This window comes from Rhincodon typus, chromosome 29 (assembly GCF_021869965.1).
Source record: "Rhincodon typus isolate 14 chromosome 29, sRhiTyp1.1, whole genome shotgun sequence".
NCBI classification, from domain to species: domain Eukaryota; kingdom Metazoa; phylum Chordata; class Chondrichthyes; order Orectolobiformes; family Rhincodontidae; genus Rhincodon; species Rhincodon typus.
Window position 1 is genome coordinate 9,310,035 of NC_063360.1, and position 23,938 is coordinate 9,333,972.

General features: G+C 42.7%; 1 protein-coding gene across 1 annotated transcript in view; it reads left to right on the forward strand.

Annotated features, from left to right (window-relative positions):
• LOC109928310 (SH2 domain-containing adapter protein D-like) overlaps positions 1–23,938 on the forward strand; it is a 269,124-nt gene that overhangs the window by 181,297 nt on the left and 63,889 nt on the right. Inside the window, exon 5 of the mRNA XM_048614175.1 lies at positions 14,095–14,272. Coding sequence (XP_048470132.1) covers positions 14,095–14,272 — 178 coding nt within the window. The remainder of the gene's footprint in view (positions 1–14,094; positions 14,273–23,938) is intronic.

Genomic DNA, 23,938 nt, shown 5'->3' on the forward strand with positions numbered 1-23,938 from the left:
GCTGAATTAGTTTAAACCCTCCCGAAGAGCATTCGCAAATTTCCCCCGAAGGATATTGGTACCCCTCTGGTTCAGGTGTAGACCATCCCGTTTGTAGAGGTCCCACCTACCCCAGAATGAGCCCCAATTATCCAGGTATCTGAATCCCTCCCTCCTGCACCATCCCTGTAGCTACGTTATTTCGGTGAAATTGGGAGGCAGCTTGAGCCCTTGACAGAGGGGTATGCCTTTTTAAGCTTTCATCTCTGTCAAGAGAAGTTTGAGGTCATGCTCACTAAATCTCAGTGCTGCTGTCTCCTTTGATTTATTTGCTATTATCTAGACCAGACATTCTGTGCTAACAATACAGGAGGCCCAAGGGCTTTGTCATGTGATTCGCTTGGCATATCCAATCATTAAAGTCGTGGGATGTGATACAGTTGAGGGAAAGGTGTTGCTTTGTGTGTGAGGATGGGATTAGCTAAGCAAGGCTTGGTGTCTTGAGCATTGCATGTCAAGTGATAGTGAGACAATGTATGTCCCATGTAGTTAACATAGCTACAGTCTAAACGGCTTGTTTTAAGCAGCTGCTTTGTGATAGACATGGGCATTCTAGTGCTTTGGCCAAAAGAGGATGCATTGAGAAGGTGTCGTAAGTGTGAAAGTTTTGGAGTCACTTGGGGAAGTACAGCAGCTGAGCTCAAAGGTTGTTGAATTTCATGGGTAAGCAACAAAAGACTGGTAAAGTAGACTATTCAGAGGTAAGAGTAGATTGGCAACATTAGCTTGTTAGAGTGGACACCATTGTAAATCCTGGTCGTATACACTAAGAGATTGAAAAGCCCAAATCTCATTGGCAACAATGTTTCAGTCATTGACTGTGTCAACAGTGTCTACAGTGGGACATAGGAGCATGGGAGTGAGACTAGGCCATTCAGCCCATTAAACCTGCACTGCCATTCAATGCAATTGTAGCTGGTCATTCTCTTCAATCGATTTTCCCTATTTTATCCCTTTATGTTATTGGTATTTAGAGATCTATCAATCTCTACTTTAGACATGGCCAATAACTGTGATTCTACAGTCCTCTTGGTGGAGAATTTAAAGGATTCACAATCCCCTTATTTTGGAATTGTAATCCCTGATTTTAGTATCCCAAACCAGGGGAAACATTTTACCCATATCTACCCCTTGAGGTGTTGTGTAGATTTCAATGAGTTCACCTCTCACTCTTCGAAAGTTAAGAGAATCCATGCCCACTTCTCCCAATCACTGTACATCAGACAGTCCCACCATCCAAAGATCACGTTTGTTGCATTCTCTCTGTCAGAAATTTGAGAAATTTCCCAGTTTTTGGTCGTTTCCAAGGATACCATTGTGAATGTTGCCATGAATGATCCTTTTTTAGGCCCAGCATGGACCCAATAAGCATCTGACTCTACACCTCATTTCCTCTGGGCCTGAAGTTGGACTTGCACCGAAAGAATATCACAGACCTCACCATAACACTGTCCACATCTCTTCCAAGTCAAAAAGTATTGGACATGCTTTGTTCAGAATCAGGCTTTCATTTCTTCAGCCCAAGGCAATAATCAAGCCTCTGGTTTTCTTGATCGGCAATTCATCATAGAATCCCTACAGTGTGGAAACAGGCCCGTCGACCAACAAGTCCACGTCGACCCTCAGAGTATCCCACCCAGACCCATCCCCCTATAGCCACTAATCTACACATCCCTGAACGCTACGGGCAATTTAGCACAGCCAATCCACCTAGCCTGCACATCTTTGGGAGGAAACCGGAGCACCAGGAGGAAACCCACAGACATGGGGAGAATATGCAAACTCTATACAGACAGTCGCCCAAGGGTGGAATTGAACCTGGATCCCTGGCTAACCACTGAGCCACCGTGCCACCTCATTGTTTCTCTTCCTTCATTCTCCCTAATACCCTCTCAAACATCACTTGGTTCTCAGCTCAAAAGAGTTTCCTTAAACCATTCCATATTGATACACCACCTCACTTTTTTTGCTTAACCTGATTATAAAATGCTCGGAGCCATTCCCTTAGAAATTCTTAATACATTCAATTTAGATTTAAGAACAGGTTTTGAGAAGGAGGACTTGAGTACAGTCTCCAAAGTTTTGGAAGTCCTGTAAAAGAAGTATGCAATGACTTCTGCTTTTGAAGTTTTGAAGACAGCATGTCTGGACAAAAGATTAAGACCCCGAAAGTACAGTGGAATGGATAGAACTTTGTACCTTTGTGTTTAAGTTCCCTGACTGTTCCTACTGACCTGGAAGTGCCATTTGTTTGACACCTCCATCTAAGAATGGATTATAAATAAACAATATCAAGTATGAATAAAACATTTTTATTGTTGGGCATCTTTAACCAAACAAATATAACTATACAAAGTATAGGAGCATTAACTAATTAACATGAAATGGCACCAAAGTGAGTACGATATAGAGTAGCAGTTGAAAGTTGTCATTTTTTTTCTTGCTTATCATTAAGATGCATAGACTGGGCACTCAGCTAATGTTTAAAAATCAACACTGAATGGACAGATACGCCGTCTTCATTTGACCATTCTCAGCTTTTTTTCTGTCCTTTTTCTCCTACCTTTTCTCCCTCTTCGTTTCTTCAACCTGTCCATGATCATCATTGCAGTAGAGATTAAGGAAATTAAAGAGCTCCCTTGGCCCCCTCCTGTGGGACAGCTAGACGATGACTCAGTGAGTGATGAAGGTGATTGCTTGCTTTGCTTTTCCCATCACCCCCCACTAACTCTGCACAAGCTTGTTTGCATGGAATTGCCTCACGTCCCATCATCCCTTGCCCAGTTCCTATACCTGTACCTTTCCACAATGAATTGCCTGCTCCCAGGTTTTATATATATATATATGCCTATATTTGTGTATTTTATATATATATATCTATTATGTATTGCAATATATATGAGTCACTTTCATTTCAGTATTTAACTCAAAATGATGCTTCAGAAATGATGGGTCAACTTTGTCCTTAGTTGAAATAAAGGGAGAATTCTCTATCTACTACTAGCCTCATCCCGCTTCCTTGACCTGTCCGTCCTCCCTGGACCGACCTATCCCCTCCCTAACTCCCCACCTAAACTCACCTTTACTGGCTCCAACCCCGCCTCTTCTTCCTGTCTGTCTCCTCTCCACCTATCTTCTCCTTTATCCATCTTCTATCCGCCTCCCCCTCTCTCCCTATTTATTTCAGAATCCCCTTCCCCTCCCCCGTTTCTGAAGAAGGGTCTCGACCCGAAACATCAGCTTTCCTGCTCCTCTGATGCTGCTTGGCCTGCTGTGTTCATCCAGCTCTACACCTTGTTATCTCAGATTCTCCAGCATCGGCAGTTCCTACTATCTCTATTTCATCTTGTACTTTTTCTGCCTGTTGTGGCTGAGGACCAGAGCCTAGGTATTCAAAACTGAAGTCAGCCAATATTATCTGTAGCTGGTTGCTCAGAAATATGTGTCTCAAGGGAATCTAACCCCTCAGGGCTTTCTGCCTCTTGTGGTGAAGATGTATTGCCACTTCCTCAATTGGATGCTAATCAGAGGGCAGCCTCTCAAGCCGATGTCCATTCATGCCCTCCAGCACAGTCCGCTAACAAGCGATCACAGCTAACCTGTGGTGGAGCTGACAGCATTACCTGGCCGTAATTCAGGGGACTCAACCGATGGCCTATTTCACTCCACTACAGCTACAATGTAGGACCTGAACACACAGGCGCACAGTGGATGAACAAGCCTACGTCTGTGATTTGCTGCTACTGTTGCCTAGTTGTACATGTTTTAGCACTCAATTTGTTTGATTTTTGAAGAATTAACTAAATTTGATTGTGTTTTTTGAAGAAGATAGATGAAGGCAGAGCGGTAGGTTGTTTGGCAAGTCCTTCAACAAGGTTCCACATGATAGACCGGTTAGTAAGGTTAAATCATGTGGATCCAGGGAGAGCTAGCCAATTAGATACAAAATTGTCTTGATGGTGGGAGACAGAGAATGATGCTGCAGGGTGGTTGCTCAGACTGGAGCCTGTAACCAGCAGTGTGCCACAAGAATTGGTACTGGATCCACTGTTGTTTGTCATTTATAACAATGATTTGGATGAGCATATAGGAAGCATGATTAAGAAGTTTGCAGATGACACCAAAATTGGTGGTATAATGGACAGCGAAGAAGGTTATCTAAGAGTACAACAGGATCTTGATCAACTGGGCCAATGGGCCAAGGAATGGCAGATGGAGTTTAATTCAGATAAAAGCAAGGTGTTGCATTTTGGTAAAACAAACCAGGGCAAGGCTTACATAGTTAATGTTAGGGCCCTGGGGAGTGTTGTCGAACAAAGAAACCTAGGAGTACAGGTGCATAGTTCCTTGAAAATAACATCACATGTAGACAGGGGAGTGAAGAAGGTGTTTTGCACACTTGCCTTCGTTGGCTGGAGCATTGAGAATGTGAATTGGGATATCATATTATGGCTCTACAAGACATTGGTTAGGCCACATTTAGAGTATTGCATACAATTCTGGTCGCCCTGCTATAGGAAAGATGTTGTTAAACTGAAAAGGGTGCAAAAAGATTCACAAGGATATTACTGAGACTGGAAGGTTTGAGTGACAAGGTGAGGCTGGATAGGCTGGGTCTTCTTTCCCCTGGAGCATAGGAGACTGAGGGATGACCTTATAGATGATTATAAAATCATGAGGAGCATAGATAAGGTGAATAGCCAAGATCTTTTCCTACAGGTTGGGTGTCCAAAATGAGATGGGCATAGGTTTAAGATGAGGGACTACTCTTTCACACAAAGGGTGATGTGTATATGGAACAACCTGCCAGAGAAAGTGGTAAAGACGAGTACAATTACAACATTTAAAAGATATTTGGATTGGTGCATTGGTAGGAAAGATTTAGAAAGACATGGTCAACTGCAGGCAAATGGGACTAGTTCAGTTTAGGAAACTTGGTTGGAATGGACGAGTTGGGCCAAAGGACCTATTTCCATGCTGTATGCCTCTATGAATCTAAATTAATCCAAAACGTCATTGAGGAATGTATAAAAAAAAGGACCATAGTTATACTTGGAAATCATTTTTAGTCATGTAGTGAAAGTTTTGGATTGCCTGTAGTGGTAATGTAGTATCTATAGTAGCATGTAATAGTAAATTAGCCTGTGTGTTGTTTCCATGGCAGTCTGCAGGGTCATGTGCACATTTCACCTTGATTAGTTTCTAGAGATCAATCTGGCGTCTTGGATCATTCTCCTATGGCAGGAAGGGAATAGTGGTGGGGTAGCTTTATTAGAACAAGATGGATATACGAATAGAGGTAAGAAATAACAAGGAGAGGAAGATTGCAGCTGTAGTCTATAGGCCCTCTAACAGGTCTGTAGACCACGAAACCATATGATATAGGAACAGAAGTTGGCCATTTTGCCCTTTGAGCCTGATCCACCATTCAATAGGATCATGGCTGATCTGACATTCCTCATATCCACTTTCCTGCCCTTTGCCCATGACCCTCGTTTCTCTAACTGATCAAGAATCTATCTCTTTCAGCCTTAAATATAAACAGGAACTCTGCCCCCACAGCTCTCTCTGGCAAAGAGTTCCAAAGACTCCCAACCCTCTGACAGAAGAAATTCCTGCTTACCTCAGTCTTAAATTGGTACCCCTATATTCTGAAACTATACCCCCAGTTCTAACCTCTCCCATGAGAGGAAATATCTTCGGTATCTACCCTGTCAAGCCCCTTAAGAATCCTCAAGGTTACAATGAGATCACTCTGATTCTTCTAAACTCCAAAGGATAGAATCCCAACCTAGTTAGCCTTTGCTCATAAGCCAATCCTTCCAATACCAAGGGTCATCTTACTGTACCTTTTCTGCACTGCATCCAATGAAATGAATCTTTCATTAAATAAGGAGACCAAAACAACTCTCAGTACTTTTTTTATTTACTTGTGCGATGTAGGAATTGCTGGCTGGCCAATATTTATTGCTCCTCTCTAGTTGCCCTTGAAGGTGGTGGTGAGCTGCCTTCCTGAACCGCTGCAATCCATATGTTGTGGGTTTACCTGCTCCAGATGTGGTCGTAACAGCATCTTGTACACTAGCAATAAGACTTCCCTACTGTTATACTCCAACCCTGTTGATATAAGGGCCAACATTCCTGATAACCTGCGGGCTAGCATTCTGCGTTTCCCCCAAGTTGTGTCGCAGATTTTCTCCATTTAATTAATATTTTCTTTTATTTTCATTTCCAAAATGAGCGACTTCACATTTTCCCCTATTATGCTCTATTTGTTAATTTTTCACCCACTTATTTAACCTGTCAGGTTCTCTCTGTTTGTATCCCCTCTCATAAACTGCCTGTCCACCTGTTTTTGCATTGACTGCAAATTTGGCTCCAGTTGCTAATTCCTCCAATCCATAAATATATATTGTAAAACAATTGCGGTCCCAGGACTGATCCCTGTAAAACCTCACTGGATACAGGTTGCGAACTTGAAAAAGAACACTTATCCCCAGTCGCTGATTCCTGCTTATTAGCCAATACCCTATCCTCGACAATATACTACCTCCAACACCATGGGCTCTCATCTTATGACTTAACCTTTTGTGAGGTACTTCATTGAGTGCTCTCTGGAAGTCTAAATACAACACACCTACTGGTTTCCCCTTATCCATTCTGGTTGAGACTTTCTCAAAAAAACTCTAATAAAGTCGTCGGACACAATTTCCCTTTCATGAAGCCATGCTGACACTGCTTCATTTGATTATGATGTTCCAAATGTTCTGTTAAGACCTCCTTAATAATTGATTCCAAAATTTTTCCAACAATAGATTTTAGGGTAATCAGAATAAAGTTACCTGCTTTTTGCCTCCCTCCCTTTTTGAATGAGGGTGTCATATTAGCAGTTTACAAATCCTCTGGCACTTCACCAGCCTCCAAGAAACTTTGGAAAATTTCAATGCAATGCATCCACCATCTATGTAGCTACCTCTTTTAGGATCTTAGAATGCAAGCATGGAGAATAATCAGGAGATAATGTGAGCATGTGAAGAAAAGAGTAGATCAAGCATGGGTGTCTTTAATCTTCATGTAGATTTGGAAAATCAAATTTTTTCAAGTTAGCCATGAAGAAGAAGTCATAGAGTGTATTCATGACAGTTTCCTACCAAAGTATATTGTAGATCCAATCAGGGACCAGAATGAGAGTGAAAAGCTTGGCTTAGAATCAACTGTGTAAAGTTAACTAAGGATAATTACATTGAGATGAGAGCAGAGTTCACTGGAAGGGCGGAGGGTTAGCAGCAAAGACGGTTGAGAACGATCCTTTTAAAAAAATAGTTCATGACACACAGCAAAAATATATTCCAGTGAGGAAGAAGAATTTTAGAAAGAGGATAACCCAACCATGGTTGATCAAGTACATAGAACAAAGAACAATACAGCACAAGAACAGGCCCTTCAGCCCTCCAAGCCTGCACTAACACATTTTGCCCTTCCATACTAAAACTGTCTTCACTTACAGGATCCATATCCCTCTATTCCCTTCCTATTCATGTATTCATCCAGGTGTTTCTTGAATGTTGTAATTGTATCTGCTTCCACCACCTCCTCTGGCAGCACGTTCCAGGCACTCACCACCCTTTGTGTGAAAATAGGTGCCTCACACATCTCTTTTAAACATCCCCCTATGCACCTTAAACCTGTGTCCCCTAGCAAATGACCCCTCCACCCTGGGAAAAAGCCTCCTACTTTCCACTCTATCCATGCCACTCACAATCTCATAAACTTCTATCTGGTCGCCCCTCAACCTCCTGCATTCCAGTGAAAATAAACCCAGTCTATCCAACCTCTCTACACAGCTAAAATCCCCCATACCAGGCAACATTCTGGTAAACCTTTTCTGTACCCTGTCCAAAGCATCCACGTCCTTCTAGTCATGTGGTAACCAGAACTGTGCACAATTATAAAAGGAAAAGTATATGAACTTAGAGCTTTGGTTAGTACTGGGAACTATGACATTATTGCAATTACGCAGACTTGTTTGAAAGAGGTTCAGGACAGGCAGCTGAATGTCCCAGGATTTAAATATTTCAGGTGAGACACAAGGGGATGTGAAAGGGGTGGGGGAGTTGCATTATTGGTAAAGGAGTATCTCACAGCTGTACTGAAGGAGGACACATCAGGTGACTCATGCAGCGAGACAATATGGGTAGAACTCAGGAATAGGAAGAGTGAAATTGCAATGCTGGGGGTATACTACAGGCCTCCCATCAGCCAGCGGGAGATAAAGGAGAGAATACGTAGACAGATTTTGGAAAGATGTAAACACAGCATAGTTGTGGTGGATGATTTTAACTTCCCTTATATTGACTGGGACTCATGTCGTGCTTGGATGGGGCAGAATTTGTATGGACCATTCACAAGGATTTCTTGTGACAGTATGTAAACTATCCAACCAGGGAAGGGTTCTCCGAGACTCGGTTTTGGGAAATGAGCCTAGCCAGGTGAGTGAAGTTTCAATGGGGATCATTTTGGGAGTAGTGACCATAAATACCGTTAGTTTTAAGATAGTCATGGATAGGGATAACAACAGTCCTCAGGTGAAGGTGTTAAACTGAGGGAAGGCTAACTACGATAATATTAAGCAGGAACAGGAGAATTTTGATTGGAAGTGGCCATTTGAGGGTAAATCCACATTGGACCTGTGGGAGTATTTTAAACGGCTGTTGATAAGAGTTCAAGAGCGGCATGTTCCTGCGAGAATGAAAGCTAGGTGTGGCAAGTTACACCAACCTTGGATGATTAGGGATGCTTCCTTTATCACAGACTCTAACATAATAATGGACTGTAAGAGCTTCTTTAAATATATATAAGGGAGGAGAGAGGCCAAAGTGAACATTGGCTCCTTTGCGAATGAGGCTGGTGAAATAATAATCGAGAACCAGGAAATGGCAGACGAGTTGAATAAATACTTTGCATCAGTCTTCACAATAGAGGACACTCAATGGCATTCCAAAATTACTCAGTATTCAAAGGACTGATGTGAGGGAGGAAATAAACGTAATAACTAACATTAAAGAAAAATTACCAAGGAAGCTAATGGTGCTGAAGGAAATAGGCCCCTGAACCTGATTAGTTACATCCCGGAATTTTAAACGAAGTAGCTACAAAGATAATTGGTGCTTTGGTGGTTACCCGTCCCCAAGAATCCTTAGGTTCAGGAAATATCCCAGAGGATTGTAAAACTGCCAAAGTTACACCCTGATTTGAAAAAAAGAGGGTAACCGTAATGGGGATAAGGTCATAAAGTAGAGTTGAGGATTGATCAGCCTTGATTGCATTAATTCAGCAGAGTCAATGGGCTGAATGGCCGACTTTGGCTGTTATGATTTCTGATCATATGATCAAATCTGAAGTTTTTGAGAGAAGAATAGTCTGTTCAAAATAAATTATGCTCTAAGTGAAAATGACACTAGGTATTATGGCGGCACAGTGGATCAGTGGTTCGCACTGCTGCCTCACAGCACCAGGGACCCGGGTTCGATTCCAGCCTCAGGTGACTGTCTATGTGGAGTTTGCAGCTTTTCCCTGTATCTGCATGCATTTCCTCCGGGTGCTCTGGCTTCCTCCCCACAGTCCAAAGATGTGCAGGTTAGGTGGATTGGCCATGGGAAATTGTCCTAGAGTGTCCAGGGATGTAAAGGTTAAGTGGATTAGCTGTGGGAAATGCAGGGTTACAGGGATAGGGGGAGGGGGTGTCGGTCTGGGTGGGATGCTCTTTGGACGGTCAGTGTGGACTTGGTGGGATGAATCATCTGCTTTCACACTGTAGGGAATCTATGATTATGGTCATGGTTTTCAACTTCATGGATTGTGTCTATTTTAAGTTTTTCAGAATTCCTTGACAATGTTTCAGGTGTATCAATAAGAGGGAGATTAGTACAAGGAAAGAGAAAATTTTCCCATCTTATGTTCTCAGTATCAACTGATCTTGGAGACTCAGCTTGTTAAATAGAGACCAGAAAGATTCCTAGGTTCAAATCAAGTTAGATACTTCTAGTCAGTGTGGTGCAGAAATAAAACACTACATTTGTGTGGTATCTATGAAGGTTGTCACCGTTCTGCTTTCTTTGACGAGGACTAAGGGACCTATTTATTTTTGGTGGTAAAGAATCAGCCAATAGGGATTCTTTACAAGAAAGGGATCTTGTCTTAACAAGATGTAATTTATTGCATGATCTGTTTATGAGCCAATCTGGGCACCACACCTTAGAAAGGATATATTAGCCTTAGAGGGAATACACCATAGTTTTACAATCATTATACCTGGATTTCAGAAGTTAATTTAGTAGGAAAGGCTATACAAATTAGGAACAAAAACAGAAATCGCTGGAAAAGCTCAGCAGGTCTGGCAGCATCTGTAGGGAGAGATTAGAGTTAATGTTTTGGGTCCTGTGATCCTTCTTCAGAACTGGACCCAAAATGTTAAATCTAATCTCTCCGGACAGATGCTGCCCGACCCGCTGAGATTTTCCAGCGATTTCTGTTTTTGTTTCAGGTTTCCAGCATCCATCGTTCTCTTGTTTTATACAAATTAAGCCTGTTTTCTCTAGAATGTAGAAAGTTGTGAGGTAATCTGATCAAAGTCTTCAAGATATGAACGGGAAAAGACAGGGTAGATTAAGGTAAACTATTTCCACTGGTTGGGGCTTCTAGATCTAGGGGGCATAGTGTAAAAATCAGGACCAGATGGTTCAGGAGAGATGTTAGGAAGAAGTTCAACACTCAAAGGGTGGTAGATGTTTGGAACTCGTCTCCGCAATGGCAGTGGATTCTAGATAATCCACTAATTCCAAATCTGAGATAGATAATTTTTTTGTTAAGCAAATCTATTAAGGCACATTTATGGAGTTAGACCACAGATCAACCTTGGTCTCACAGAATGATGGAGCCGGGTCAAGGGGCTAAATGCCCTACCCCTGTTCCTGTAGCAATTGGGTAAAATTTTCATTAGCCGGTCGGACATTGTTAATAAGTCAATGAAGATATCTGGGGGTTTAGGTGTTCACTCCATGAAATCCTAAGATGTTTTGCCTTATCCTCTCCCAAGACTGAATGACGTTGGGTAAAGCATAATGCATTCTCCAACATTAGTCCATTTAAAGCGATTGACCTATATAACAACTTGGGTTTGGGAAATATTAATCACGGCTCCCATCTAGAGGCCCCAGCTTGCGACAAGCCATGAGTGAGCAGGTGATGGACGTGGTCAGTCTTAGCTTAGGAATGCTCCTCAAGATCAAGTAAGCTGTTAATATTCTTATATCTGAGAGTTAAAAACACTGAAAAACTGCAGGTACATACAGCGTGAGATCAGAAAGAAAGCAACAGTTTGAATATATTTGGCACTTTTAATAGAGGAAACCATCCCAGAGGAGGAAATTAATTTAAATGAAGCAATCCCAAGATGTAGAGTGAAATTACTTTACATTGTCCCTACAAGGACTCCTTTTTTTCTCATCAGCCTGCTCAGAAATGTAAACTCTAGAGTAGGTGGGATCTGAACATGGGTTCCTGGCTCAAAAGCAGGGACACTACCACTGCACCACAAGAGCCCACTCTCAGACTAAGCTTATATCTGTGTCAACATCTAATCTGGCCTGAAGGGATGCCCCTGACACCTAACAAAATGGGGGAAAATATTTTCCAAACAACATGTTCAGAGATGTTGTTACACATCTCTGGAGCAAATGGGATTTGAACCTGGGTCTTCTAGCTCAGAAGTCAGGATACTGTCACTGTGCTGTAAGCACCTACTTTTGGCCCTTCCTCAAATGGTTGCTGTCAATCACCTGAGTCCCAGAACACCCTGCTCAAAGATGGCAGCACGATGGCTCAGTGGTTAGCACTGCTGCCTCATGACGCCAGGAACATTAGATTCCAACCTCCGACGACTGTCTGCATGGAGTTTGCACATTCTCCCCGTGTCTGCATCGGTTTCCTCCCACAGTCCAAAGATGTGTGTGCTAGGTGGATTGGCCATGCTAAATTGCCCATAGTGTTCAGGGATGTACAGATTAGGTGGGTTATAGGGAAATGGGTCTGGGCGGGATGCTCTGAGTGTCAGTGTGGACTTGTGGGCCGTAGGGCCAGTTTCCACACGGTAGGGATTCTATTAAAGATGCTATTACACACCTCTGAAAGAAGTGGGCCTTGATCCTGTCCTTCTGAGTCAGAGGTAGGGACACTATCACTGCACCACAAGAGCTGACCAGCCCTTAAAACATCCATGTTCTAATGAGCATCAGATGCCCCCTATTATTGTTTGAGCTTGTCCTTACTGGGATCATCTTTTACAATAACATCACCACATCAAGGACAGTACAATCAGTGAACAGGTAAACTCCCTCAGATGTGCCCTGTCTAGCCCTCCCTATCCTCTCCAAATGGTTATACCTTTGCAAACCTGTCAAGCACTTGACTTGGTTTTTATGGAGCTTGAGGCACGTGTCAAAAACTTTTAGATGTAAGAGCAATAGGCTATATTTGTCGAGAACTCTTAACGTAGTAAAATGGCTTGAAGCACTTCACGGGATGAATATGTAAGCTAGGAATTATAAGTTAGGAAAGATGGTAAAAAGTACAGACACAGGACAGGCTATGAGGAGATGTTTAAAAATTGGAACAAATGGAGTGGTGTGGGGAGGGAATGGGTTAAAATCACTTCAAGGAATAGCCTTCTTTCAATGTTTGTATTCACTGCTTGGCCTGTAAATGGCTGCCACTTGATTCTCTTGCTGTTTTATTCTCCATTTCATGCCAGCGCAGCAGGCTGAGAGTTGTCTGAATGACTCTGACCTGCTCCAACTCTGAAAGAAGTGATGGCTGGTCAGGAACATCTGCGTGTCACCATGCGCTAGTGCTGGGGTGCAAATGTATCCATCTCAACTCGAAACACAGGAGGTTGATGACACTGCCTGTTACATTTGCATCGCTCAGTTTTAATGAGCTCTAGTCAGCTGCTAAAGGTAAACACATTTGTTCCAAATTCCTTTTGAAGAGAATCCTCGATTGCATCCCCTCAGCTGGCACCTGATGTTCATAGCCTTCTCAACAATCCCAGGAAAGGTTTAACAGCAATTAAAATAACCAGAACTAGCCAGGCCTGGCAATTAAAATCTGTGCAACATTGAATACACCACTTTAATGTGCAAAAACATAAAAGTTAGAAACACTCAGCAGAGCAGGGACCATCCACGGAGTGCATGCACAGTCTTCATGAAAGTCAAGTTAATTGTGAAGCCTCAATGAAAATAACGAATCCTAGTGCTCCCTTCCATTAAAATGCTTTTTTTTTGGGCATGTGGTTTAATACGAGCCTGAGGTCAGATATTGTCAATATTTTTGCTGACTGGCTGTTCCATCTGGCTTCATTCACATCCTGCCTAGTTGTGATATTCTGACAGAGCAGGAACTCAATATCATTCACCTTACTCTCCATCCAGAATGCTATTCGGAGTTGACATCATCATAGCTTGCGTATCGTGAGCAAAAAATCCCTTTAAAACAGGTTGCTTTGCCTCCTCCTGTGAAGAGGAGTCCAGCTTCCCTCCTCAGCATGACTGACTGAAATCAAGGAATGCACTGTGTAGAGACTCTGAAACTTGCACCGGGATGGAGAGAATTTGGAGGAGACCTAGCAAAGGAATAAGGGATTTATCTTACGTGAGCAGAGTGGGGAATGTGTCTATCTTGGAGCAGAGAAGAAAAAAACATTCAACATAGCTATCCAGACTTAAGAAAAGGGTTTTGATAGTTAGCAGCAACATTTTCTCTTGATTGCAAGGGTGGTGCAAGCTGACTCACTATTAAAACTCCATTGGAAATTTATGGAAAAAGACAAATTTGCAGGGGAAAGAGCAGGTGGTGTGGGACTAATGTGTTATCCCTTTCAAATAATCAGTGCAGGCAAGTTGTGTCAAGTGGCCTCATTCTGTACTATACGTTTCTATGATTAATGTGTTGCTGTCTGTGTATGTGTTTGTTTGTGTGTGTGTGTTTTTTTAACAGTCCAGTTTGATAGCTGTGATTGGGACCGGTCATCTCCTTCTGCCAAGGACCGACTGAGACAACAGAAACAGCTCAGCCCGTTGGCTGCAGGCTCAAAATACAGCAAACCACAGACTCCAGAACACGGCTCCACGCTGCCTGAGAGGGTGGACCCTACTCTACCATTAGAGAAACAAGTGTAAGTATAAAACCGATTCTTTAAAAAAACTTTATTCATTTGTGGGATATGGGTGTCACTGGCTGGGCCAGCATTTATTGCTGGTCCCTAGTTGCCCTTGAGAAGGTGGTGGTGAGCTGCCTTCTTGAACCGCTGCTGTCCTCCTGCTGTGCGTTGACCCACAATGCCCTTAGGGAGAGAATTCCAGGATTTTGACCCAGCGGCGTTGAAGGAATGGTCTATTAGATACTGGCCTATTGGGATGGTCCAACAGTAGAGATTGTAAAGAAAAGATAGTTACTAATAAATCCAATCGGGGTAACATCTTTTCTGACAGAGTGGTCGATATAGTGTAGGTATGTTTAAAGAGAAGTTAGCAAATAAATACTTTTAGCTGTATAAATACAGTGGCTACAACAGCAGGTCAATGGCTAGCAATCTTATAGCAAGTAACTCATCTACTGACCTCCCAAAGCCTGTCCACCATCTACAAGGCACAAGTCACAAGTACAATGGAATACTCCCCACTTGACTAGATGAGTGCAGCTCCAACAATGTTCAAGAAGCTCGACACCATCCAAGCCAAAGCAGTCCACTTGACTGGCACCACATCCACAAACATTCAGTCCCTCCATGCTGAGTAGCAGCAGTGTGTACCATCCACAAGATGCACTGCAGAAATTCACCAACATTCCTTAGACAGCAACTTCCAAACCCACAGTCACTGTCATCTAGAAGGACAGGGACAGCAGATGGAGGTGTGTTGTTCCCATGTACGTTAACCTTCAAGCAACTCACCAACCTGACTCAGAAATAATTGCCATTCCTTCAATGCCAGTAGTTTAAAATTCTGGAATTCCCTCCCTAACAGCATTGTGGGTCTATCTTCAGCATATGGACTCCAGCAGTTCAAAAAGATAACTTGTCACCACCTCCTCAAGGGCACTTAGGGGCATGAGCAGTAAATATTAGCCTAGCTGGTGAAGGCCACATCCCCTGAATAAATAAAAAAAAACGAAGAACATGAAGAAGATAGTGTTATGATCCAAGGTGACAGTAATACTGGACAGGTCTGATCGCAGATTGCATCCTGATGGATAGCCTTAAAGTTTTACCTTGCAATTTGTTTGCTATAGTGTACAGTCACTGAAGATATGTGCAAGAGGCTGTCAATGTATTTTTAACAGAACAACATTACAGTGTATTACGCACGGCAGGAAAAGTAAACTAACTGTATTACACTAAAAACAAGAACTGTTTGAAACAGTCTATTACAATATCTGAACAAATGATTCAACTATTTACCCTCAACAAAATCTTACAAGTACTCAATTCAGTGAAGGGAGACTCTGTTTCCACTTTTAAAGTTTCTTATTCAGTGGCATTGATGTTTTTTACATTCATTTCATGTTATTTCTTTAGTTAATGTCTCTCCTAGAGACCCTTGAACAAACTGCGCACCTTCTGTCTTTGCGACACCCTTCTGTTTCTGGAGCTTTTCTTCCACTGACGTTAAGGGCAGAGTTTTCCCAACTCCTGGAATATGTGAGCTATGTGAGACGGTTAGTGAGGATCTTCTCGATGGTGAGAGCAAAAATCACATTTTCCAACTAAGTGTGGAATGGTGAGATAAGAATCTTGCCAATGAGTGATGAGAAACCTATTTTCATGCATTAGATGATTATTACGTCATCTTATTTCAATGATTTGCAGTTTCCCATTCTTGATAGAAACTAGACAGCGACATTTCCCGATATGAAAGGCAGAGCGATACCCTGACAACTCCTACTTGCTGCCTGCCTCTCTGGCCACCCATCAGTCAACAACATTTCGGACCATGCTCCAGGAGAAGCAACTGCCCCCAACACATTGCCACCCACCAGGACCTCCAGTTCCCCATCAGAAAGCAGGCTGCTGGCTTCCCTCTGTCTAGCAAGACTGGGAAATTGACAGGAACCATGCAGAGCAATTGCAAACTGACAGCGCTTGACTGGGTGTACAGCTGGTTTGCAAAGATGTTGCCAGTGCCAGGGACTCTGGGAGGTGCCAGCATTGGTCGGTGCTTCTGCCAGCAGCGAGTGACCAAATATGATAAGCAGGGTACTGTAGGGGCATGTTGCGTTAAGTAATGAGGTGAGAAAAAACTCGCTAGAACTCTCAGAGAAATCCTGCATGAAATTCCCCAAAATTGACACTTAGCTAATTTCTGGTAAAATTTAGTTCTATGCCACTCAGGACTACTTTTCTGCTGCCCTGAATGTTTTGCAGACTGTTGAACAGTAGTGCTGCTTTAACAGGCCTTGAATTTCTGAATGCCCCATTTCTGTCTCTGAAAATAAAACCTGCATACTCTTGACCCTCTGGACAGTTCTACATTTCTAAAGTAATTTGTTTCTGTCTCTGTCTCCCTCTGTTATGAGACACCTGTTGCTAATGCTTTTGTTCTCTCTTCTAACCTTGTTTCTAAAGCACTCAACCATTCACCTCGGGTATTAAATGTCTAATTTAAACGCATGTAACCAATTTTTCAAACAATCCAGTCTCCCTCAGGACTCAAAAATGAAGCCAAAACTATGTCTTTCTTTCAAAAAACGCCGTATCAAAGTACAAATTCAACTTTAAACTTAATATGGCCTTGTCTGTTTTAGAATCCAAGTTTCCAAATAATAAATATCACAAATAAAAACTGATAGAACTGTGGATGCTGTAAATCAGAAACAAAATCGGAAATTGCTGGAAAAGCTCAGCAGGTCTGGCAGCACCTGTGTCGGGAAATCAGAGCTAACAGGAGTTCTGAGGAAGGGTCGCTGGACCCCAAACCTTAACTCTGATTTCTCTCCACAGATGCTGCCAGACCTGCTGAGCTTTTCCAATAAATATCATGAACTTGCTTCACAATAGAAGCAGAAAAAATATGCCTTAGGGTTAGATGCAGGAGTGTAATTGTAGGCTTGCCTGGAGTAAAAACATTAACATGCATCTGCTGGGACTGATTGGTGTGTTTCTGTGCTGTATATACTATGATAGAATGGGGCTGCTTCTATTTCAAGAACCAAGCTCCTTTCACTTTAAGAAAAGCGTGTGCCTTTTAATGTGACACTTGCAACAATGAAAATGTCACAGCAAATCCTTTCTGCATTGTATTTTAATCTTCTTTCCCCTGAGATCAGACAATAATCCCTTTTAGTATGAGTGATCACATCAAACTATTTCTTTGAGCCGTTGTGAAAGTATGCAATCACAAAACCCACGAACAGACACCTCACAGAATCAGAATTGTTACAGTGCGACGGGAGGCCATTCAGCCCATCATGTCTGCACCAGCTCTCTGAGCGTTTTAACTTAACAGCAACCTCCAGGTCTACAGACTTCTTGCCTGTAACCAAGCGCATTGTTTCTGTTTAAATAATCATCCAATGCCTTCTTGCGTGCCTTAATCAACCTTGCCTCTTCCACACTTTTAGGTAGTGAATTCCGTACATTAACTACTCATTGTGTTAAAAAACATGTATCTGACCTCACATTTACATCTGTTGCAAAACACTTTAAAAGTGTACTCCGAGTTCTTGAGCAGTTTTTGGCCTGAAGGAAGTGGCATTCAGTTTCATTGCTGCCTGGCACACTCTAGTACTTCACCCATGTGTAGCCTAGGCAGTGATTTATGGCATGTCATCTGACCATCAGGGCTATTGTACTCAAGTTTGGTCGCCTTCACATCACACTTGCACACCAACACCTTCAAACAAGGGTCGCTTGATCATAATGAGGAGTGAAAATGTTGACTGACTTTTCACATCCCTAGTTCAGGAATGGGCAGGCCAATTGTTAATTATTGCAACCATACAATTGTCCCTCCCAACAATTGGAGAATTAATCTTGTAACTTCTTACAGTCTAGTTTCACACTTAATTTACAAACTAATCAGGTCGAATTGGGGAATTAAGATGACATTGACTATGTCTTTCAGTCTGTACGTCAATCTCTTACTGAATCAATCTCTCAATGGGGAGGTGATGACCTAGTGGTGTTATTGCTGGACTGTTAATCCAGAGACCCAGATAACATTCTGGGGGTCCTGGTTCAAATCCCGCCATGGCAGACGGTGGAATTTGAATTCAGTAAATATCTGGAATTAAGAGTCTAATGATGACCGTGAATACGTTGCCGATTGTCGGAAAAACCCATCTGGTTCACTAATGTCCTCTAGGGAAGGAAACTGCCATCCTTACCTGGTCTGGCCTACATGTGACTCCAGACCCACAGCAATGTGGTTGACTCTTAACTGCCCTCTCGGCAATTAGGAATGGGCAATAAATGCTGCCTGGTCAGCGACGCCCTCATCCCACGAATGAATAAATGAATTAAACAAAAATACCGCTGTGGCTCAATGAATACTCTGCTCCCTCTGAGTCAAAATTATGATTTCAATTCCCACTCCAGGGCTGGATTTATTACACCTCAGTGGTGACAGGTTTGGGGGAGAGGGCACTTAAAATCCAGCGGTCGGCTTTTTAAGCATCCACTTGCGTGCCTCGCCCCCCCGAATGTGAAATGTGATGTCTCAAGAGGTCCACCCACCCTCGGACAATTTTTCACTGTGGCAATGGGAGGCCTATGCAGTACTTTGTGGGGAAGCTGAGCATCTTTAACTGTGAGGGTTGGTGTCAGGAATAAAAAAAAGAACAAGGGTCTTCTTTTTGGGGTCCCGTGGGCCCTTTAGAGGCAATGCCCCCGAGATCTCCCACTTTCCCCACCACCCAGCCTCTTATTCCTGGCCCCCTCACTATCTTTGCTGAGAATCCTCAACCTGGACTTGACTGATCTTCTCGATGTGGCAAAGCCACTTGTAGTTCCAGTGGTTGTCAGTGCTCAATGCTGGCATTGTTAGGACTATGGAGCTGCCAAGTAGTTGGATTGGCCAGCATCATTCTAGGGTAGACTTCCTCCCACAATAGAGACAGATTTCCTACAGCAGTTAATTCAGCTCCCAGAGTTAAATTGCAATGGAACAACTGTTGGAATCATGGATGGTCTTGCTCCCAACATTTTTGCAAGAGAAGATGGAAGGCGCAGGGTCTAATTTGTCCTACACCAGCACTGGAGTGTAACAATCAAAAAACTGAAAGTCCAGTGTCATTCTGAGCGGGTGCTGCACAATTGAAGGCGCTGTCTTTTAGATGATACGTTAAACTTCATCTTCAAAGAATCACAGACTAGTTTTGGTGCAGAGGAGGCCATTCAGCCCACCATGCCTTCACCCATTCCGTTACCTAGTGCTACTCTCTGCCTTTTCCCATATCCCTGCAGCCATTTCGATCTAAATAATCATTCAATGCCCCCTTGAATGCCTCAATTGACCCTGCCTCCACCTCTTTTCCAGGCAGTATATTTCATATCCTCACTCCTCGTTATATGCTAAAGTTTTCTCCCATCACCTCTTGCTTCATTTGCACATCATTTTAAATCTATACCCTTTTGTCCTTCTTTCTTTTACAAGCAGAAACCACACTTGCTATCTTTTTTTAAGCAGCCTATTCATGAATTTGAAAATCTCCATGAAATCTCCTCTCACCCTTCTTCTCTCCAAGGAAAACAGTCCCTACTTCTTTGCTCTATCCTCATAACTAAAGTTTCCCATTTCTGGATTGAACGGTGGCTCAGTGGTTAGCACTGTTGCCTCACAGCGCCAGGGACCCGGGTTCGATTCTAGCCTTTGCCAACTGTCTGTGTGGAGTTTCTGACAGGTGCTCTAGTTTCCTCCCACAGTTGAAAGATGTGCAGGTTAGGTGGGTTGGCCATGTTAAATCATCCATAGCATCCAGGGATGTGTAGGTTAGGTGGATTAGCTGTGGGAAATGCAGGCTCATGTGAATGTGGTGAGTCTGGGTGGAAGGTCTTCAGACAGGTCGCTGTAGACTTAATGGGCCGAATGATCTGCTTCCACGCTGTAGGATTCTATGGAATCATTCTCATCAATTGCTTCTGCACTGTCTCCAATGCATTTGCATCTTTCTTACAACGTGTTGCCCACCACTGAACACAATACAGCTGAGGTCCAGCAAGTGTCATCGCCCTGCTCTTATGCTCAAAGCCCTTTATTAATAAAGTCAAGGACACTGTTTGCTTTTTAACTGATCCTCTCCACTTGTCCTGCCACCATCAATGATCTGTACACATATACAGCCAGGACCCCTCCTTTAGAATTACACCCCCCTAATAATATGACTTTCTCCCAACGTGGTTGCAGAAGATTCCATGGCACAATTTTGCAGAAAATATGTGGAGATATCCTCAGTGTCCTGTTCAATATTTATTCCTCAATCAACATAAACAGTGTCCAGCCATTGCCTTTTGAGGGTATTTGTTGTGCACAAACTAGATGTCAGATTTCCTACATTGCAACAGACACTGTTCTTTGTGCTTCATTGCCTCTACAGTGTTGTGGACCTGAAATCTTTCTTTGTCCTTTTTTGAATCACTGCAGTGTGTACTTATGTAACATGTGCAAATCAACAAAATGTTCCAATGTGCTACACATTCAATCATCTGATCAGAATCCAGGAGCAGAGGGGCATTTGGAAAGGTGACCCATTGGAAGTAAGTTTTGGAGTGACCAAAGACATCATGTAGGAGAGATTGAGGCAGGGAGTTCTAGAGTGTAGATGTATGCTGTCTTAAAGCTCTGTAAGTGATGGTAAAGCAGAAGTGAATGAATACACAGAAAAACTGAGTTGCAAGACAAAGGATTTGAGCAGGGGTGCCGGAAGCAAGCTTTTGAAATCAAGTACAATAAAATGCCTTTGGACGTTGAACAAGACATTGTTAGTCTCAATAACTTCCATATCTAAATCACAGAATTAAATGATAAGAAAAGTCCAATAAAGTCTTTGGAAATATTGAAGTGCTTTTTGTTTGTTCCCAGAATGTGGATGATGCAGAGGTCACATTTGTTACTCATCTTTAGATGTCCTGGGGACATGAGTCAAGTACTGTACCATAACTAAAGTCATAAATAGGCTGGATCAGACTGGCCAGGCTAGTTATCTTTCTCAACGATCTATTTCAGTCAGGCTTTGTAACTTTGTACAGTCAATGAGAATAAATAACAACAGTAAAAGGAGCAGAAATCTAAAGGAAATTAAATTACAGACCAACAATAAGCACAAGTAGGGATGTAATGGTTTACATTTGAGGCATTCGGTTAGTCTGGTTAATTTGAATTGATCCACAGGAAGGATGGAGACATTGCCATGTGTATATTATTTACAGAAATTTTCTCTTTTTTTTAAAATCATATCTTTATTAAATGTACATTCTGACTCACTAATGCATCATCAGAGCAAATCTGGGACAAAAATGTAAGAGAGATACAACTATTTCCATGTACCTATGCACTGTGAAAAGTGTAGATAAGAGTGAAGTAAGAAAGCTATTAACTTGGGACAGCAAGCCCAGGAATTGAGGACAACCGTGTAGAACTAGCAAGCTATGTGCAGGCATAGAGTAAAAATTCATGATAGGGTAGTGGCAATAAAGAGTAAGCTACCAGATGAATTGGATTCCCCATGATGTGTCCACTTAAATCAGACACTGTCAGTGAAGTATAACTGGTTATACCACTTCAGCATCCCTCATACAGGCAAACTTCATGGTTGCTTTATAGGCCTGGAATTGGTCAGGAGAATGTGTAGAGGAGATTGCAGGCAGGGTTGAAACGATGGATATTTAACTTAAAATATTAAAGGTGTAGAGATGAGGCAGGCACTGTAGCTCAGTGGTTAGTGCTGCTGCCTCATAGCCACAGGGACCTGGGTTCAATTTCAACCTCAGGCGACTGTCTGTGTGGAGTTTCCACATTTTCCCTGTTTCTGCTTGAGTTTCCTCTGGGTACTCCAGTTTCCTCCCACAGTCCAAAGATGTGCAGGTTAGGTGGATTGGCCATGTTGAATTGCCCACAGTGACTAGGGATGTGTGGGCTAGGTGGATTAGCCATGATAAATGCAAGGTTACAGGGAGAAAGTAGGGGAGTGAGTCTGGGCAGGCTGCTGTTCAAGCAGGTCAGTGTGGACTCGATGGGCTGAATGGCCTGCTTCTATACTGTGTAGGGGTTCCATTTAAAAAGAAGATTCAGAGGCATAGGAATTGCATGAGAGCTGAACAGAGCTTATTTCCTTTTGTTTCATCTTCTTTATATTGTACTGTCACCCAACAAAAACAGAACAGCCAAGGTCTTGAAAATTCCAGCTGTCTCACCACCTAGTGCACCTTGTGGGAGAGTGCTCCAGATTTGCACTACTCTTCGTGTGATTTCTCTCCTAAATGACCTCGCTCTAATTTTAAATTCTTAACCTTTGTTCTTCAATCCCCCACCAAATTAGCTTATTTCTCCCTATGTATCCGATTGAATCCTTTAAAACAGTTTCAGTAGTTTGTGTTTGGAGAACAATTTCTGAAAGGCAGAGAGGATGTGCCTGTAACTTTAGGATCTGGTCCTCACCACGTTTGGCTTGCCTTAGGTTTCCCTGATACAAGAGGACGAGCTCAAGAATGAGGCTCACTACCTGTTCTTTAAAATTTAAGAAGTTTTATCTGCGCTTTGAGACTGTACAGATTTTAGCAAAGGTTAAGGCCTGGTACCATGTATTATTCATAATGTGCATTTTTGTCAAATGGAAAAGGAAATATATTGCATTTGTACTTTTTAAAGTGCCTGTTTCTTCTTGAATAGAGAGCAAAGATGATCTGTCTACTGAAGTTCAAAAGCAATTTCTCTCCATCTGATTGAGGGTACTGTTTCACAGGCAACAAATTTCCACTTGTACTTCACCCAAACACACTCATGATTGTTGGTTATATATTTAGCATCAGAGAGCTTCACAGGCACCCCCTCTTCTAGTTCACTTATCTTTAAGTGAAGTCTCTCTAATAGAACAAGAGGATGGAGTCATAGAATCCCTACAGTGCAGACAGAAGCCATTTGGCCCATGGAGTCTGCACTGACCCTCTGAAGAACATCCTATCCAGGCCCACTCTATCCCCAGAACCTTGCATTTACAGTGGTTCATCCACATAGCCTACACATCCCAGGACACTAAGGGGCAATTTAGCATGGCCAATCCACCCAGCACATCCTTGGACCTTGGGAGGAAATTGGAACACCTGGAAGAAACCCACACAGACATGGGAAGAATATGCAAACTCCAATACAAGGCTAGAATCAAGCCCTGGTCCCTGGCGCTGCCAGGCTGTAGTGCTTACCACTGAGCCACCGTGCTGCCCCGGTCACTGACTGACATGTTGCCTTCTGCAGATAGGAATGTTGAGACCAGTTGCAATGCAATGAGTGATATTCTGGTCGGGATCAGCAAACTCAGTATACAGTAAGAGTCAAACCTGGGCTTTCGTGTTGTATGAGGCATAGTTACTCACTCACCAAACTCACTGAGTGATCAAGAATGCCATGTTTGGCATATTTAAGGCTGGAAACTCTCAGCCCTTTCTCCCATTTCACTGTCCACATAGAGGTGATCTTGAAATCCTGGTCAACATTCTTCCATACTCGAAACCATCAAAAACTGGAGGATCAGTAGTTTCACAGTGGGACTTGCTCCATGCTGATTGACTACTGTATTTGCATACAGGCTTAGATTTGAATATAGGAGAGTTACTCAGTAAGTTCACAGATGA